The 20,670-nt window shown below is 36.7% G+C and overlaps 1 protein-coding gene across 1 annotated transcript; it reads right to left on the bottom strand.

Moving 5' to 3' along the window:
* Positions 1-3,378: 3,378 nt before the first annotated feature.
* On the bottom strand, positions 3,379-10,493 carry LOC112720248 (uncharacterized). Its single transcript, XM_025771118.2, has 9 exons — positions 10,174-10,493; positions 7,761-7,832; positions 7,050-7,139; positions 6,207-6,249; positions 5,261-5,367; positions 4,791-4,886; positions 4,242-4,432; positions 4,049-4,118; positions 3,379-3,846 (listed from the first exon to the last, which is right to left on the bottom strand). The coding sequence occupies exons 1-9, from the start codon at positions 10,369-10,371 to the stop codon at positions 3,736-3,738; spliced, it is 978 nt and encodes a 325-aa protein (XP_025626903.1). The 5' UTR covers positions 10,372-10,493; the 3' UTR covers positions 3,379-3,735.
* Between the last annotated feature and the right edge of the window lie 10,177 nt (positions 10,494-20,670).

The raw sequence follows: 20,670 nt of genomic DNA, 5'->3' as shown, positions 1-20,670 counted from the left end.
TCATGATCACACAAAGAGGGGTAGAGGCTAATCTGGATAAGTGTGAAGCCGTTCTCCGCATGACAAGTCCTGGTTATGTAAATGATGTGAAAAGGCTGGCAGGGAGACTGACAGCCTTGTCACGTTTTCTCGGCGCATCGGCAGCAAAAGCGCTACCTTTTTTTAACTTAATGAAGAAGGGGATGACCTTCGAATGGACCCAGGCATGCGAAGAAGCTTTCAATCATTTCAAGAGGATCTTGTCGGAACCTCCAGTTCTCGGTAAACCAAAAGGAGAGACTTTGTACTTGTACCTAGTGGTCACGGAAGAAGCTACGACGGCCGTCCTAGTTCAGGAGGAGGACAAGCTGCAACAGTCTGTGTACTTCATAAGTAAGGTGCTCCAAGGAACGGAGCTGAGATACACTAGGCTAGAGAAATTACCCTACACCTTGTTAATCTCCTCTCGAAGGTTAAGACAATACTTTCAAGGACACTTGATCACAGTGAGAATCGACCAGGCGATCCGAAAAATTTTATAGAAACCTGACCTGACGGGGCGAATGATGACTTGGGCAATAAAACTATCTCAGTATGACATCTAGTATGAACCCCGCACGCGATCAAAGCACAAGTGATGGTTGATTTCTTGGTTGAAGTGACCGGAGATGTTTTCGAGGGCTCGAACACACGGTGAAAACTCCTCGTAGCTTCCAACCAAGCGTTCGCAGGGGCCGGGAGCTTTGATTGCCTCCTCATATCAGTAGCAGTAATGGCTTCCTGGGCGTCCTTTAGGATTTCCTAATTTTCTTCTTTATGGTCAAGGCCTCCATGTAGGCGGAGTTTGCCGACTTCACGGCCTTGGCCGGTTTCTTCTCTAACTCTTTCACTCTACCCTCTGATGCAAGAGTCCAGCCCCGGGTTTCATTGGGTTGTTTGGGGAGAGAGAGGGGTCCCGTTCCACAAGGCGGTTGACCTCATCGGCAGCCTCTTTCAACCTCTTCTCCTCTTCGGTAAGCCGGGTCCTCAGGGACTCCTCTTGGGCCTTGTGGTTGGTGATATCTCTCTAAGCAGCTCTAAGTTTTTCTTTAAAAACCTGGCCGTACGCCAACACAGGCTCCACCTTTCTGGCAATGGCGCCTGCTCGGAGGAGACTCCAGTATGTCCACCTCGCCTGGGCAGCTAGGTCTTCTTCTCGGAAGAACTCCTCAGTGCCAGGGAGGAGTTGGGAGTTGATAAAGAACCCTACATCGAAGTTCTTCTCCATAACGGAGAGAACTTTCTTTGAGTCGGAGTTCGTTTTTCTCTTTTTGGGGTTAGAAATAGCGATCACCTCAGCTTCGGGTTCAATCATTATTCCCTTACCCTGCTTCGCTTCATCAATAGCAATATTCTCGGTGGGTACCTCGGGCGGAGGGCGTGTTGAGCTTTACCCTCGCCGTCTGCAGGGACCTCGGGCTCAATGGCGAGGGTCGCCGAGCTGTCATCATCACTGTCATTTCCTGAAAAGAGATGAGTCATCAAGCGGGTCAAAGTTGTATGCCCGACAGCCATCCCAACTACAAGAGAAGCAAAAAGATAAAATAAAAGCAAAGTTAGGAAATCAGAAGATAAACGGTATATGAAGTCGGAAGCGAATTTTACCTACACATTCGTGACCAAATTCTCGGTCGCCCATTAACAAATGGGGGTTAAGATTTTTAGAACAAAAAATCGCTAGTAGAACATCGGCGATCTGTTGGTTCTCCCGACCTAGTCCATCATAGGTCATCTTTATCAAATAGTTAGAGCCAGCACCGAAACTCCAATAGTTTGGTATCCGCCTTTCTCCTTCAAGGGTGAGCCAAAAAGGGTGGCAGCCCGAGCCGGTCTCACTTTAAAGGTTTCTTTGAAACCATGGAACGAATCCTCGAAAAGACCGAAGATTCGTCAGTTCAGTACAGCCTGGAAGGAAAGGTACCCTTTCTTATGCTTTCCTTCTTGGGAGGGGTTTGTAACCAGGAAGTAGAGAAAAACCTTAACGGAGGCCAGGAGCTCCAGATATTCGCATACCATATCGAAACATCGAATGGCAGCCCAGCTGCTGGGGTGAAGTTGTGACGGGACATCATACCGATTTAAGAGGGTCATGATAAAAGGTAAGAAAAGGAGGCGAATGCCCAACATGGTGAACATGGGCTTATACACCCACAGACGATAAATTTAATTGGCAGATGCGCTCCTGGGCTCCCAAAACGAATACATAGTAGTTCGCCTCCTCCGAACCACCCCTGCACAATACCCCCGAATTTCGAAATTATTGTAGATCATCTTATGTTATCATGGAGGATGTGCGCGACACGTCGGAAATAACCCAAGTGTAACGATTTGTAGGGTTTTGCGCCATAGGCTGCTGTGCCATACCTACAGTAGGGCACCACTTAAGTCAAAACGGAAAGTCGAAAACTCGAAGAAAGTTAAAACTGAACTACGTTTTACTATATCACTATCCTATGCTATTCCACACAATTTCAGGCCTAAATCCAGGAAGGAAACACCTATGGTACCCCCTAAGAGCTAGCTAATAATGGCAAGTTCAATTCAAGCAAGTAGTAACCAAACACAACAAATAGCAGCAAAAGAAGCATGAAAATGAACAAAATGAGCACAAAAATTCACTTACCAGTAGGTGAAGCAGAAGAAAGCGATGGAGTGGGGACAGATGCAATGAAACACACAAGAAGCAAAAGGTGAAGTGATACTTGAAAAGTAGCAGTTATGGGAGAAAATGAAAAAGGAGAATGGGAAGTGAGAGAGATATGAGAAAGATATGAATGTTGTGATGGTAACCGTCGAAGGGGGAGCACAAAAAGACAAGGGCAAAATGAATTTTCCCCTCTGCTTTCAAATCAGTCATAAAAGGCGTTTAATGCCCCGGACACGGAATCTGAAACGACGCCCCAAGCAACACTTGGAGGCAACCCACGCGCACTCAAGATGTGTCCCACAGGCAGGGTCACGAGCAGAGGGAGACTGTCACGCGAGAAGATTCGAGTAAGACGAACATGTCAATCGCGATTCTCGCAACTTGCCACGTTGAACATGTCAATCACGATACCTGAGTACAAGGTATAAATGGGGGACTTACCCCTCCCCCAAAGTACGTCATCTTTTACCCTAATTAGCCGCCTCATCGTACGGACACTTACTTTAACATCAAAGTGTCTTTGCAGGTGGCCCCACTCGCCGACCCACCTACGCTCGTGGCGGCACTCTTCGATGCAAAGCTCACGATCAGGTCCTAATACCTTCTTCTCTCTAGTTGCTCTCGACCCAACACCCAGCCGACCTTCATCGTGACGAGCAACCGAACATATGGTAATAATATTCATTAAGAGTAGAAACAACAAAAGAATGATGTTATCAAATTGGCAATATCCACTTCCTAGAAGATAAAACCAAAAATATCTTGCTAATTTGACTGTAATTCCAAATAATGTTATGGAGATTTACCAAGTCATACCATTCCCATCACATTTCTTGATGTTTCATTTTCCATAATATATAACTAAATCTAGAGGAACTAGAACTTAAGCCACCTAAACCTTGGTTGAACATTTGTTATAAAAAACCACCTATTAAGTTACATACTATATAAATTACAAGACATCTTAAAACAATTTTTCAGTAGACTTGATAATTACAATTACGAGAGAAAATGTGATCGGATAATTAGAAATGACAATGAGCTCATGCATAAAGTAAGATTCAACAGACTCATGTCACCATCATATGGTCGAAGCCGCCTCCGGCTTGCAGAGTGGGCACCCGACTCACACCAACATTCTGAAGCAATTGTTGCAGCCACCTCCTGGTTGTAAGGTCCTCCTGAGTACATAACCCACACCACACATAATATAAGCAAACTAAAAGTAGGACTATCTGTCTAAATCTATCAACGTCAATGAGAAGTCTAACTTTGAAATTGAAAGATATGGCAAAAGGGTGAAATGATCTCTCTCTCCGGCCAGTAATTTCTTTAATCTGGGCATCTAGCCAATGTCATTTTGTAACTTAAATGATTACTTACACGAAGGCAGTTGCTGAAAGTAGCATCTCTTAACATGTCTGGAAGACAACTTCTTAATGCATCACAAGCCCTGTTTAGACAAAACAAGAGTTTTTGATCAATCAAAAATAAGAAAGAGCAAATTGAAATTGGCAAAAGGCTGGGAATGGTTGAGGTCAAAAGCACGGAATTGCAACTACAGGCTACAACCAACCTTGGATTATCTGATAGGCGAAGATAGCATCGGATGATATGCTTCAACAAACGAGATGAAGGCTGCTCAGCAAGAGCTGCCACCATGTTTCCCAAAACTCGACCTACTGCAAAAAAACGCTCTGCTGTAGTGCAAATATAATCCAAGCCCACGTCGTCCAATAGGATTTTCTGAACAATGAAAGTTGCAACCTGTCACCACAAAGCTTACATTAGATTGCCATACTAGATTTACATGTGTCAAACATAATACTAGTACATAACAAGATCATAGCAATGACAAGCACACAGCACAGATCCCATGCACACAATGAATAACTAAACATGCCAAGAAAATTTCAAACATGAATATTTAAAAGTTTAAACCAAGATTAACTTCTCAAAGGCAGAAAAAAAACTAAATGAACATTAAGATTTTAGAATCAATATCTCTTAAGTTGGGGTCCTCGTAATTTCAATTTCTTACGTCATCATGTTGACCAAGTTATGTAGGCATGAGTGACTAAATTACATTTATGATATATCCATTAGTGAAAGCCAAAAACTTAACTGTTTTTGATAGTTCACTGCCCATTTCCATGGTGCGCAGGCACAATGGAATTATCTCAGTTGAAAGAAGGAAACTTATGACTTCCGTATCATCAACCTGGTGAAAAAAATTCAGGCGGGGGACAATTACTAGATATCAAAAAACAAAGATATAGATGATATATCAATACACCAAGGTAAAAGAAAATAATTATCAATAATAGCATAATAGATGGGAATTTCAATTTGATCCTTGACAAGAGTAATTAGATGCTCCAGGCAAGTTAGATCCAGAAGTCCCTGCTCAATTACACAGCTTTTGTGTTTAAGGACCTTCTTGTGACAATGGAGGATTCTTAGAGCTTTTCTTTTTTTTTTTTTTTTTTCATTTTATCATGACGGTATACCAATTACTTTTTTGCAGCAAGAATGCTACTAATATAAAATGTATTTTCTGCATTTAATATCACAGAATCAGCAATAGACAAGTACCTTCACCAAAGCACCAATGACGCCAAGACTGGTGAGTCTCAAGTACTCGAATGGTCTTGATTTGCTTGTTGTATTAAGGAAGGGATACAGATATAGAGGTATATGAGCTGTAGAAGAGAAAGTTATGCTCCACAAATTTGGAACTACAATATCAAACTTTATATAATAGGGATTAACAAAAACTATGGGCCTATTTGGTTTACATTTTCATTTGAAAACAGAAACAGAAAACAGAAAATGAAAATGCAAACCAAGCAAGCACTTAGTTCCAAATTGTGCAAGAAAGAAACTCTGTTTTGACGCAGACTGAGACAAGGTTATGACAGTTGCATTTAAAATTTGTAGACAAGATTAATTTCTTCCATAGAAACAAATGTTGGAGAGAAGACATTTTATTAAATCATCATACATCCCTCATTTATACTAACATAAAATTGAACAAAAAACGGGGAGGAAAAATATAATTCATGGCCCATAAACTATCCTCTAGAACAGCAGTTCAACCATCAAACATCATCTTCATTATATATATATTAAAAAATTCAGACAGAGACATTTAAGTATGCGAAAGATAGAATTTTGGACCTGTTTAAAAATATAGTTATCATAAAGACAGACCAACATGAAGGCTATACTCCTACAATGCTGATGTTTATCCCCATCAGCTTGGCTTGGCTTGTGTTGTGTCTATATCATGCTCATGGTGATCCTAAAGATTTCACATCACTCATTTTACTTCACATTACCATGCATTAACCAAATCTAAGAAGCTTATAGCATCCTTGAGAGCATTCCAGCAAATAGAAAATGCTTATTTAAAATCATGCTATTTCTATCACTACCAGAACATATAAAATAAATATAACAAAGAAATTAGTCCGAGAACAAAGATGATAAGTACAAGAAGGTTTCAATGTCCTTCAAATGAGTGATAAAGTGAGATTACCATTGAGGAACAACATCCTTGTATCAGGGTGTGATGCCACACACTGCATGAAAAACATGAGAAACCTAAAACTTATTTTTGTATTCAAAATGAAAAACAAATAAATAAATAAATAAGAAAGAGAAAATTTCATGTTAGTGGATGGCTCATTTGTTTCTTACTCTGTCCTATTTTTCGAAAGCAAATATGTGCTCACCAATACAGCCTACATGGAGATCAGAACATGAAAAACAAGGACATGGAAATTATCCTTCCTTGCTCAGTTGCTCATGAGTTATTCCTATCTTTTTACCACATTGACATTAGTTAACAAATCGGCATAAACCCACAAACCAGACTCTCAAAAACATTGAAATCCAAAAGCCAGATCCCCAAAATCCAAACCTCCAACATCAAATCCGTAAACATCAATCCCCAAACGGCCAAACCCCTAAATTGTAGACCTAAACCTGAAATCCAAAATATTGATATCCAAGTTCCCATACCTGAAGTCCAAACCATAAAAATTTCTTGTGTGTGTTAATCCTATACACCCTCTTAACATTTTCATCGGAGTGAATTACGCTGACCTTTCTTTGATTTGTCAGGGAAACACTATTCATCCCTCTTAGGAGTGATGTTTATAGCGGAGGTCATGGTCAAATTTTATATAATACTAAGGTACCAAGTGTCTTATAACTGAATCTCAAGGTAGTATGTGTAGTTCAACCCCTTTCATTATGTATTAAAAAACAATGTAAAGTCAAAATTGCATAGTTAATGATACAATCACATAATGAAGTTGTTCCTTGATAGATGAAATGAACCCAAGATGTAAAACTTGATAGGATAAGCTAATCTGACCTGAAGAAGAGCAAGTGCATTGCACACACGATTAGATTGTGCTGGAGTAAGATTTGGTGGAGAAAGAACAGGGTATATTGAAACTATTTCCTGAAAGAAATAAAATATAAAATATAAGTTAGCAACAATTAATATTGGCCCTGTTACTGGAAAGAAAACAAAAATTCCAATGCAAGAAAGGTGTATATGATACAGGTTTGTTTGTTTGATATATATAAAAAAATACCAAAATAAAAAAATTAAATTAAATTAATGAGGATACACTAATAGTGAAATGTACAAAGATGAGAATATAGCAATATAAATTAAACGTCAAAAGGAAATAATAAAATTAAAAAAACACTAAATTATCTGACCATCATTTGCTTCTAAGTCACCATCATACTCCCTCAATTTCGACAAATATTCAAAATTTCAAATGGAAAGAGTAGGTTCAAGAAATATTAAGGATCACCTTGTTAAAAGATGTGAAATAGTAGCAAACCAAATGGAGTGAAGGATAATAAAAGTATTTGGACTATAAAGAAACTTATGAGCTCAAAAATATAACTCCTCCATGTGAAATAAATGTGCGGCCTTTGAGTAATTGGGTACATTTAACTGTCAATGTATCTTCACAAAATGTGTCCAGATACATAACTAAGTGACATTTATTTTGAAATGCATGTAGTACAAAGGAAGTAAACATTTGCAAGAATTATTGAAGCATACCTGCAAAAGTGCAGCAATAGTACCAAATGAATTCCATAATAATGGAGCAAGATCTTGAAATAATTCTCTCTTCTAAAAATATTAGGGGGGGAAAAAACGTGATCAGAGACTTGTATGATAGGAGAAGCAATAGCAAATAATGGACATGGAAAACAAACCTAGTCAAACAAAAGCAGTAATCACATAATATGCAATCAGTTTCCATCATGGATAACTTGAATTCAGCATTATGGGAATGCTAGCAGTTTTGGAACTTCGAATGGGAACAGAGGATGTTAGATATGAAAAATAGAACTTGTTAAGGGTAGGCTTGAAAGTATGTTATGGTTCACTAGTTAAGTTATTATGATTTATAAATTAACTTTGGTGTTGGTGTTTGCATGTGTGTATGTGAGTACTATGTTTATATACCTAGCCCTTTATCTAAAAAATATTGCAAACTCGCCAAAATAATAATAAGCTTCAAATTATGGTCTATTGTGTTTTTTGGGTCCAATAACCTCATGTAGTAAAATACTAAAGCCTAGATAAGTCCATTAGCCAATATAAGGACCCAGTCCAGCATCCACATTATGCAAGGTAAGCTAGGATAAAAATTCTCAACTTGAAATTTTCATTTAAAAATCTGAATATAACTGCAAATTTAGAGGGTTGTTGAGCTTCTTCTAACTTCCAGAACTAGCATCCCTCATCCACGAAACCATAACACTTCTTCTGATATCAAGCCATACAGACAGAACAAAAGTGATTCATCCTATTATTTCTGTCACTTTTTTTCAAGTCCTCAAATCATCGAAAGAAGAGATTTAAAGTTTTGGGATTCGAACAATTAAAATGTTTAGTACATGCATAACATTTAAATTGTATGTGTAGGTGACCAACAAAGTTTAGTTAAGCAAACTTGTTCTTTTGTAATGAAATATATTAACAAAAGCATATTAACAGTGCATTGGTTATTCACACTTTACTGAATTTTTCGCTCTGTTCTATATATGAGACAGCAACTATGATTCGCATGTCAACTTAACATCTTAACCTAATTCGCATTCTTTTCTCTCTTTTTGTTTTTGTTGCCGCGCTTACTCCATCTAATACCTGTCAATTAGCATCAGCAGCAATCTTGAGGAGAGGAGCAGGAAACACCCTACTCAACCCTTTAACCAGCAGCCACCTCTATAAAGAAAGCGCGAGAAGAATTAGAAGCCCAAAGACTCAGCCAGTTCAACCCCGAATATCGTACCTAATTCCAATGGGTTAAAAGTTCGACCAGAACAACTAAAGTAGCAGTAAAACACCCTGAATTCCACAACAGTGGCCATTTCCTACAGTTCTCTTCCATTAGCCTCTTTATGAATTTTGGTTATAACATATTGTAATCTCAAGCTCAAGGACTGGCACAAGAGAGAAAGACATAGGAAGGATTGTATTCGGTACTATGACAGAAAATTCTTCTTGTTTGTGGAACAAATCCAAGAACATCAATGTGCACCAATACAAACAAATTTCGACCAAAAAAAAAGGCAAACAAATGACAGTACTTGAGTACTAATAACACAAATAAATCTCAATCCAAATAAATAAATAATGCCGAAAGCAGAAAGGGAAATAGAGCCTCAACAAACACTAAACAAAGCCGTATAAGACTGCATTTCTTTACCGGCATGAGACACAGAGACATAAAATCATGTTTGGCAGATGATACATGGAGAGACATTGTGTCCAAAGATATTGAATTAGTGTATTTTGTGTCTATCCTGACAGAAAGAACACAAAAACACTAATATTTTTTATTTTTTTCATTATTCTTATTAATTTTTCATAATTACATTTTTTATTATTATATTTTTCTTCTCAAATTTTTTGAATAAGAATAAATTGGACTTTGATAATTTGTTCTAATTTATTACCAAACAAAATATAAAAACATTCATTTTTGTATATGTCATTTGTATTTTGTTCTCAATGTCTTGTCTTTGTCATGTTTTCAAAACCAAATGCATCTAAGTGTATAACAGCTACCTACATTGTATCTCAAGCCTCCACAATTAACATGGGAAGAAAACCAAATACATTTGGGAGATGGCTAAGTAAACCATGGTTTGATGTTATCTTGAAGAAAGGAGTGGTATGGCTATGGCAAGATAAAGTGTCCGCCAAAGCCTCCATGTTTGAGGATCCAAACTCAAGAGTGGCATGATCTAGTCTATTCTACATTTCTACTCCTTGGCTCCTCTACCATTTAAAACACACACAAAACCTAATCATAACAAGAACTGAAATTAACACACATTCATAGAGAAAAATTTCACTTCAATTACATGGACACTCTATCACTAGAATTGAGAGCAGAAATGAGACAAATTCACGGGAAATTGAGGAGGAAAAGAGAGAGAAAGTGGTTGAGTAGGGGAACCTTGGAGAGTTCGAGTAGAGCGTTTTCACGGAGGTCGGGGTTGCTGAGCTCGAGGACAAGCTGCTCGGCGGAGGCCATCTTACGATCCTTGGTGCCTCCGGGGGAGCTCTGGGAGGAGCCACCGGGAGAAGGCGGAGGAGCAGCACCGCTGCCGCCAAAGGCTGCGTTCATTGATAATGACGGGGGCAAATTTGTCATTTCAACGTCTACTCTGAGCTAACGCTTCGGGTTTCGGTTTTCCTTTCTATCTGTTCTGTTCCAGTTTTTTTCTTTCTCTGTCTTTTTCTCGTTTTATATAGACACGTACCCACGCTGGAAATCCACCAACTCTATAGCTCAGTTTTTTTTTTTTTTATATAATCAATTTTTTTTTGTCTAAACATGAAAAGAAACAAAGGAAACACTATCCTATATCCGAGCAGATGATTTGTTGAAGATCAACACAAGGCTCAGATCAAATAACATGATTAGAGTTACTCTTGGCACCATATCTAACCATCCAATTCGCAGCTCTATTTGCTTCTCGTGACACCCACTCAACGTGAATAAGCTAAGGATAAGATAAAAGCTCCTAAATCTTGTGAACCAAATCTGTTACTTCAGATGAATACCCACTTGTAAGCTCATGCATGATGGGTAGAATGTCAAGGCAATCCGTTTCACATATAATATCCCTCAAACCGTAATCCCAAGCTAAAACCAGCTCCCTCCAAGCAGCAAATAATTCACATCTGATGATAGACCAGGGGAATGCTTCCAGAGCAGCCCGATATCCAATCTCCCTTAGAATCTCTAATAATACACTCAAATCCCGCTAAATTTAAATCCAAATACAAGCTTGCATCACAATTAACTTTAAAACTGTTGCCTACCGGTAGTTCCCAACACAGGCAATTTCGGAGAGACCTAAAGGCATTGTTTCGATTCCTGTAAACCTGTAAGTCCTTGGCGGAAATTCTGGCCAAGACAACAACTTTGTGGTCTGTCCAAAGGTTGTCAGTATTGAATATGTCATTGAACCTATGTCTCCATACCCACCAAAGCCATGTACCAAAAGACGCCTCATTGTTAGACAAGGCCTTCTGAAACCACTCTTCAAGAGCAGTACCAGCCGTCGAGTCTAGGATACTAGGATCCAACATATGCCAAATTGCCTTTGATCATTCACAGTCTCTAAGGCAATGCTCCATAGTCTCCTGCGCCTTGTTACATCTCTTACACATATTTGAAGAAGCTAAATGCCGCTTGAATCGAAAGGTCTCAGTTGGTAGAGCATCATGTAAGCCAAGCCACATAGTAAATTTGAAATTCTCTGGAATGTTTGTATTCCATAACTAGTTCCAGTTACTATTGGCATTCCAATTTAATGTTTTCTCTAATAACCATCTATAACCCTCCCTTGCACTATACTTTTTTGTTGCTGTAGGCCACCACTTCTATTGTGGCTCCAACTCAGTCGAACTAAGATATCTCAAACCACAAATAAACTGCTTAATCTCATGCGAAATAGGCGTGGTAAGACTATCAACCTCTCAAAACACCCCTTTTCACAAGTCAGCCAGACAACTACTATGAAATCTGATTCAGAAATATGTATATAATCATTTAATCTAGGCTCACTTTTTTAGATATTGAGAACATATGTGTGATTTACTAAAATAGTTATTGTATGAATCCGTGCTAAGCATGGGAATTAAAACTAACATTGCCCTGTCAAATACATTATGTGCACACAAAATATATAATTAAATTCACATACAATGGATGATGACAACAAAAATGACCAATGACAAATACTTCTATGAAAATATCATTAATAAAATATAATAAAGTGATATTAATAAAATAGTGAAGTGATCTGTCAAATATGATAATACTTAATTTAGTCTCTAAACTTGTACGTGAACATCAATATAGTCTCTGAAGTTTCAATTGTCTCTATTTAATTTCTAAATTTTGCGAATATAACTCATGTCAGTCCCTAAGATAACTCTCGACCCATAGACGTCAATAGAACGTTGACGTAAACAGCCAAATACCAAGTTAGACTCTGTGAAACGACTTCGTTTTTATTTTTGCACTCAAATAGCCTAAAAATAACATTGTAAATGGTACTTATTCAAACTTTTTCTCTCAAAACAAGTGATTTGGCATCGTTTTTAGGCTATTTAAACGCCAAAACCAAAACGACATCGTTTTACAAATTTCAGTGGGCATCTAGTTGTCTATGTCAGCGTTCTATTAACATTTGTGTGTCAAAAATTGTTACAAGGACTAATGTGAGTCATGTTTGTAAAGTTTGGGACTAAATAGAAGCAATTAAAACTTCAAGGACTAAATTAAGATTTAAATGCAAGTTCAGAAACCAAATTGAATATTAACTCATCAAATATTTCATACTAATTTTAAAACGTCTGTTGGTGCCATATTATATAACCATGGATATATTTCAAATCGAAATACTTAACTCAGAAATTAAATTCTCTCAAGCTTAACTGATATCTCATGCTCGAAATATGCAAACATTACCAGCCTTTAACTTGTAATTCTTGCAGAATTTGCACTTCTTTAATCTCTGACGACTACAAAGAACATGGAAGTGAAAAACACTCCCGCTTGGATTCTTAGGACCAACAATGATCCAAATAATGTTATGGCCAAAAGGAAGCAACTACAATGCAAAAGAATAGGGAATATACTAAAAACAAAGAAAATATTAATTGCACACATTAGTTAAGCATAATGTATTATTTTACACCGTTCAAAATTAAAAAAAAATAATGAATAAACAATATAAGTAACTAATACTTATAATATATCAGTCTAGATGATCTCACATCATGCACTGAGAGTATCTTGGTGTGTGGATCATAAAACACAGGCCTGTTTACAAAAAAAATAATATTAATAAAATTATAATTGATACGAAAAGATAGACTAAATGAAAAATTGTTAACAAAAGGCGATTATAATATGACATAAAAATTGTACAACATGTTAGGTCCATCATCTTCATAGTGGTCTCCACCATCGCATGGATCTCCACCATGAGCGGGTATTTCTCCAGATGGTTTATTACTAAGGTCGATGATTTCAATAACATCCAGTTGATTATGTTGTAAATTACAATCTTTGCAATCCATTTTTAAATCCTTCTCAATTGTAGTGCTGTCATGAATATTTTTTTGTAGAGTCATCATGAAAAATAAAAACTGATTTATAAAATCAACATACATAAAATCAAATGATGGATATTTTCGGTATTTACTAAATAGATTATTGTAAAAACAAATTTGTATATTATTAGAATGTTGTAAACGTGAATGGGGAAAAACAAATTTACCTCCATTTATTCTTTACTCCTGGATAAGCATCCATAGTCAAAACCATGTGCAAAACAGAGTACTGAAATTTAATTTGGATTTCATAATTAGTGAATAATTGGAATTAAGGACATCATAAAATAAATTGGAAATTCAAACCTTTAGTCACATGAGGATTCTTGGTAAAATAAAAAAATGACAATTATGGTATATAAATACATATTATGATCTGGGTTCGTAAAAAGAAATATATAACAACCACCAAACAACACTTTATTCAACCATGAAGTGAACGATTCGCCATTACTAAACCAAAAAGAAATAAATTCGAGGTAATAACGAGGGACACAATACTAAAAACATACTGAATTCTTTCAAATTCAGTATTCAGGGTAATGGGCAAGGATATATGAAATAAGGCAACAAAAGTTTGTATAATTAGGTGAAAAATCAATTAATACAGATACAATCGTACACTACTATGAATACTGATATATAGAAAACAGATTTGACTAATTACAGGGGGAAACCCTAGATGCAAATGGAGGACATAAATAAACCGAAAAAGGAATATGGTTTATATAAAATTTATGAAAGATTCAAAGATGAGAAAAATTAAAGATTAAAAGTTTGAGCAAGTAGAGCTTACCTGCATTGTTTAAGTTAGAAAATCTATGACTGTGTGGAAGAAAACATAATGCGGTTGTTCAAGTTATTTAAAAAATGAAGGTAACATAGTTTTATATTGTGAGGACAACTATAAAAGAAGGCAAATATGGGTTGGGCCTTGTTTGATAGATATGTATATTAACAGTCAAAATAAACATCTAATTTTGTAAAAAAAATGAAAATCTAATTTATTTTTTATAAACATTAATTGGGCAAGATTTGGTGAAATATATAACAATGGTATATACGTCAAATACACAGAGAGAATAAAAATATTTCACATTTAACAAAAGGAAAGGATGAAAATCTATAAATAATAAATTGTAAGAGAACTTATATTTTTACCACAAATAGTTTGAGTGTATTATGCTATAATCATTATTATTTAAAATACTGAATTAATACTACAAGAAAAGCGCTAAGTACTATCGGATTTAGCATCGACCTGTACCAATAGATTTAGCGTTGGATTTTCCAACGGAAAAGAGGAGAAATTCGTTGCCAGAAAAGATTATTGTCGGAACAGCTTTTCCGTTGCTAAAGTCGACGGTAATTATTGGCGTGAAAACATAACTCACCTATGCAAATTTTATCATCGAATTTTCTGTTGATATATTCTGCCGGTATCATAGTTTAGTTAAATGCATCGTTTTGGTAATTTATCGGTGGATTAATCCGCCGGTAAATCCTACGGTAAAATTCAAAGGCGAAACCCTTCTACCTTACTTTTGCGAACACTGTGTCTCTCTTCTCGTCTTCTCTCTCCCTCGCCATCAAAGCTGTCACTATTGCGACTGTCGGGAGCACGTCGCCTCGCCATCGCGTAGAGCATCCGTCGTCGCCGCCGCTACACGTCGTCGTCGATTCTGCTACTCCTGCTGTCCCCACTACATCCTTTGCCGCGGTTGCTATTCACGTCACCGTCACTGCCACCTCTGTCACAACCATGCTAAAGAGATCCTGCAACGACTATCATCAGATTTATTGTTGGTATGGTTGTTTTATTTTTCCAGATTATTTTGTGAGTTTGGCATTTTGTTAGGGTTTTTGTTAAATCAGTGGTTAAATTTGCTTAATGAAGTGTCTGATTAGGAGTTGTTGTGTTAATTTAATATTAGTAAAAAATAAATAATGTGATGGTAGGTTAAGTACGGTGAGATCAAAAGTGCTTGACTTGTTGGAAGATTTTAGTTGAGTTTAATGAATGAGTTTCTTTCAATTGCATTAAACTTATGTCGCTTATTTTTGTGATGCTTGTTGTTAGTTTTGTGTAATTATGATTAGGTTTTAATTAATCAAAATAATAAGTTTTACTTATTCTTTCAAATTATTTTTGAATTAGTTTCATCTTGTGAATTTAATAAGTTGTCATTTTTATTAGGACGGTGCTATTTTCTCTGAGATCAGTTGGAGTTTGCTTTTTTTTTGTCTGTGCAGTAATATTCCATGTTAGTTTTCTATCTCTGAATATAATGAATTGTTTAAATTGTATGTTGGACTTACTTTTCTTAGGATAGAGTTTTAGGACAGAAGTGGGAGAAGGTCGTGTAGTGGCACTTTCTCGAAACCCTTGTTTGCTAAAAAATTGTGGAGTTATAAGGGGTCGCGCACTAGAACGGTTAGAATTTGATGTTTTATTGAATGCATGTATATTATAATTTATGCCTGCAACTGTTTTCTCTATGAAAACTGTTATATTTATTTGATGGATGTCTCTGAATTAAGGAGAAGTTCTGCCGAATTATTATTTAAATTGTTTAAAACATGTTTGCTTTGTCAAAAAATAATAATTGTATTTGGCGGGAGATTCTAATTATAGGGTACACTCTGTCGAATTTTCTAAAGTTTTAATAAGTTTGTTGGTTGAATTATAGGATGTGTATTGTAATATGATTCCAAATCATCGTCTATGGATGTATGATGGGGATAACGGTGGACGGGGCTTTAAAACCTGAATTCTTTGAGGGGGTTGACGCGTTTGTCTTTAGCATGGAAACGTTTATGTCTAAAGTTGTATCTAGGTGTCCGTGTCATAAATGTCGGCTGACTAAGTGGTTAGGACCTTCAGATATAACGTTTCACCTCTACCATAATGGGTTCAAGGATGAGTATTGGATGTGAGCAGAATACGGAGAAGTGGGCGAGCAGGGAACTAACCAGTCTGCCTCGAATTTGAATAGGTCCGATGGTTGATCAACAAGGGTTCGGGTGGTGAGAGAACTAAACATGGAAGAAATGAATTGGGAAGGTAACCAAGAGAGATACAACGATATGCATGGTGTTTGATGTAATAGGTGTTACAGAGTTGGAAGAGGCTGAACAAGAGCCTAACCCGGAGGCAAAGAGATTTTATCATCTGTTAGAATTTGTCGCGAAACCTTTGTTCGAGGGGTGTGTTCATTCGAAGTTGTCTGCATGTGTTAGAATGATAAGTATTAAGTCGGAGTCAAACTATACCCAAGAGTCTTTTGATAAGTGGGTCACCCTTTGCAACGAACTGGTACTTGTCGGGACCACTAGCATCCCCCGGAGCCACTGCGAAGCAAAGAAGTTAGTTTCGAAATTGGGTCTAAATTTGGTAAAAATTGATTTTTGTTTAAATGGTTGTATGCTATATTACAAGAGTGATGCAGACGTAACTGAATGTAGATTTTGTGGATCACAGAGGTTTCAAGTTGAGAGAAAACAGATTGGTAAACGGTGGTTAAAGAGAGTTCTAATGAAAGGGATGCACTACTTGCCCTTAATCCCTAGGCTGAAATGATTGTATGCATCACGTGACCTGGCATAATAACAACAAGAGAGATGATGGAATCATGACGCGTTCGTCACACGGAGAAGCTTGGAAGCATTTTGATCGGGTTCATCCTACATTTGTGAGCGAGCCTAGAAACGTTAGACTAGCTTTATGCTCTGACGGGTTCACACCGAATTCTAATTTCGGTAACATGTACTATTGTTGGCCTGTAGTGATGACACCTTATAACCTGAGTCCGAAAATGTGCATGACGGACTCATACATGTTCCTAACTTACATTATACTTGGTCCCAGCAATCCAAAGGCCAAAATAGATGTCTTCTTGCAACCCTTGGTGGATGAGTTAAAGGATTGTGGATCTATGGTGTAGAAATGTATAATATTTCGACGAAGACAGACTTCTAACTGTATGCTGCATTTATGTGGACCGTTAACGACTTTTCTGCATACGAGATGTTGTCAGGTTGGTCCACTCAGGACAGAATGACATGTCCCATTTGTATCAAGGATACAAAGGCATTCTGATTGATGAATGGCAGTAAGATTTTGTGGTTTGATTTCCATCGAAGATTCTTTGACATGGATCATCCTTTTCGGCACAACAATGACTCGTTCAAAAAGAATAAAATTGAACAACAAGAGGCACCTATGAGGTTGGGTGGTAGGCAATTTTGGTTTCGTGTTAGTAAAATCCCAAGGATCGTCAATAACAGGGCAGGTTTGAGACCTCTAGGATATGGCAGGAAGTATAATTGGACTAAACAAAGTATATTTTGGGAGTTGCCTTATTAGAAAGACAACTTGGTTTGTAATTGTCTTGATATGATGCACATTGAAAAAATGTGTTTGATAATATCATGCACATAGTAATAGACGATGAGCGAACAAAGGATAATGATAGGCTAGGTTAGACTTGATGGACATTTGCAGGCGGCCAGATCTGAACTTAAAAAGACTTGAGAATGGGCAGTGGGCTAAACCAAAGGTGGTGTTCGCTCTAACGAAGGACCAGATACAAAATATTTGTAAGTGGATTAGAGGATTGAGGTTTTCTGATGGTTACACCTCTAACTTGAGCAGGTGTGCAAATGTCTCACAGGGTAGGCTTGCTGGGTTGAAGAGTCATGATTGTTATATCTTCATGGAATCTTTACTTTCTGTCGCGTTCAGAGAACTTCTAACCAACATCTAGAAACCCCTAACAAAAATAAGTGAGTTATTTAGGCAGTTATGTGCTACAAAACTTAGCATTAATGATCTCATAGTCATGGACAAGAATATTTTCATCATACTTTGTAAGCTAGAGAGGATATTCCCTACATCCTTTTTTGACGTTATGAAATACTTAGCAATCAACCTACCGTACGAAGCAATACTATGTGGGCCATTCCAATTTAGGTGGATGTACCCATTTGAGAGGATGATTGGTTCATTCAAGTACAACGTGAAGAACATAATTTAGATTGAAGGTAGCATCTGCAAAGCATTCCTAGCTAAGGGAACATCCGCATTTTGCTCATTCTATTTTCAGCCTCATATTGAGTAATGTAGAACAAGTGTTGGAAAGAATGATGAGAGGGGAGAATCCTCGTCAAGTGAAACAACATATCCAATCTTTGCTTGAGAAGGAGCTGCAATGGGTGCGGGTAATGACTACTGGTTAGAGTAGAAGGAAATTGAAGCCACACATCTGCATGTGTTGCTTAACTGTGACCAGATTTTACCCTACCTCATGTGAATTTTTTAAGTTTTTGTAAATATTGTAATTAGTAAGATACTAACTTCTTACTCTAATTAAAATTTTTTTATCCTATTCTATCATATTAGTTATTCCAAGAGACAAATTCTGATATCTCATTGAATAACTTTTCACATTGGTTTAGAGAATACATCAGTGTGCATCTAACTAACATAACAGATTGGGAACTAGTTACACTTAGTTAGGACCCAATGAATAAGGGCACAAGCTACCAAATATACAACATTAATGGATATCGATTCCATTCTTTACAATGGTCAATTGGAAAGAAAACAGATTACACTAGAGTTTGAGTTCGCGGGGATTCAAGCGATGGTCATTCTAATTGGTTTGATGTGTTGTACAATATAATTTAATTAGAGTATTTTTGTCGTACTATGTACAAGGTGTGCATGTTTAAATGTGATGGTATGATCCAAGTTTGCGACAAGAAATATGTAAGCATAAGGACTATGATATCACTGAAGTTAATGTAACCAGAAAATACAGAGACTACGATCTTTTTATTCTACCTCAAAATGCACGACAAGTATGATATTTGCCTTATCTGGGTTTATGCAAGTCTAGTTGGTTGGTTGTGGTTAAGACTAAGCCAAGAGGCCGCATTAAGTCTGATGGGACAGAAGGTCAAGAACCTTACCTAATTAATGACCAAACTCCTTCGAAAATAGTGGTTAATACCGGTGATATGATCACCCTTAGGTTAGCTGTTATAGATGATGACATCATTGACCTTCGAATAGATGACGATGCACTACCATCAGAGGACGATGATCTTTAAGAAAAAAATGGGGTCGATGGCAACGAAGAAGAGGAAGACGAGTTCGATGATTAGAAAACTACCACGGAAGAAGCGGATGGTGAACCAAAGGAAGAATATGATGAATTTGAATAGAGTTAATGTAAATATAGTTTTATCTTATGTATTTCTTAGAAAAAAATATTTTCGTCGAATTTTACCATCGGATTAATTCGCCGATAAGGTGGCGTGAAGCCGTATGCTTTGGCGCCAATGTTACCGTAAAAAATTTTCCGACGTTAAGTTACAACAGATTTGGTTTTCTTGCTATCCATATTCCGCCACTAAATCCGACGCAAATTATCGTTGAACACATAAATTACTGGCGAGGTTTATTCTGTCGAATAAATTCCGACACAAAATCGATGGTAAACATTGTACCATCGAATTTTATTCATTTTTCCGACAATAAATTTGATGGTGCCCAACGTTTTTCCTATATTATAATTTACATATATCGTAATAATTAACTATACCAAACTGAACACAGTATACTTATACTGGTATTCAGAAGAATGAAGTATAGTAGAGTGAATGTTAGTTATCAATTTTGTTATTAGTTGCTATACTATCTGTTGTGCATTGTTGATTATAAATTTTGTAATGAACTTATATATATTAATCCTATTTAAAACAATTAACATAGGAATAATTTTGTGTCATAATAAATATTATATCAATTTGTAGGACACAAACACAATAATGTAAAAAAACATTAAACTTGTGATAGAACTTTAAATAAAATTATAATAAATAAAATGTTTTAGACCTTAACATTATAAAGATGAGTATGTCATAGATATAATAACTTTTAAAACAACCATTACAACTCAGCAGTATAAGAATGGTACCATTAAAAACAACTCGACCCCGCCATCCACTGTTATATCAACCTTTATCTCAAATGGATATGTTGATATAACCTTGAATGTACAAACATCTCCATGTCACAAGTTGAAAGTAGTAACAAAAGGCCTCCATCCAAAACCAAACTTGAACTCCATTTTCCTACTAGAATTATTATAAAACTTAAAGTAGAATCTATTATTGATTGAAGATTCAGGACCAATTATAGTCCATATAATACCAACACCAAATGGTTTTAGCTCTTGGAAAAAGCAGTTAGAATGTACTACATAATCAAATTAAATTTTACCGTTAGAATTATTTGTATATAACTATAAATATA

Source organism: Arachis hypogaea, chromosome 11 (assembly GCF_003086295.3).
Source record: "Arachis hypogaea cultivar Tifrunner chromosome 11, arahy.Tifrunner.gnm2.J5K5, whole genome shotgun sequence".
NCBI lineage: Eukaryota > Viridiplantae > Streptophyta > Magnoliopsida > Fabales > Fabaceae > Arachis > Arachis hypogaea.
This window is presented reverse-complemented; position numbering and strand designations above follow the sequence as displayed.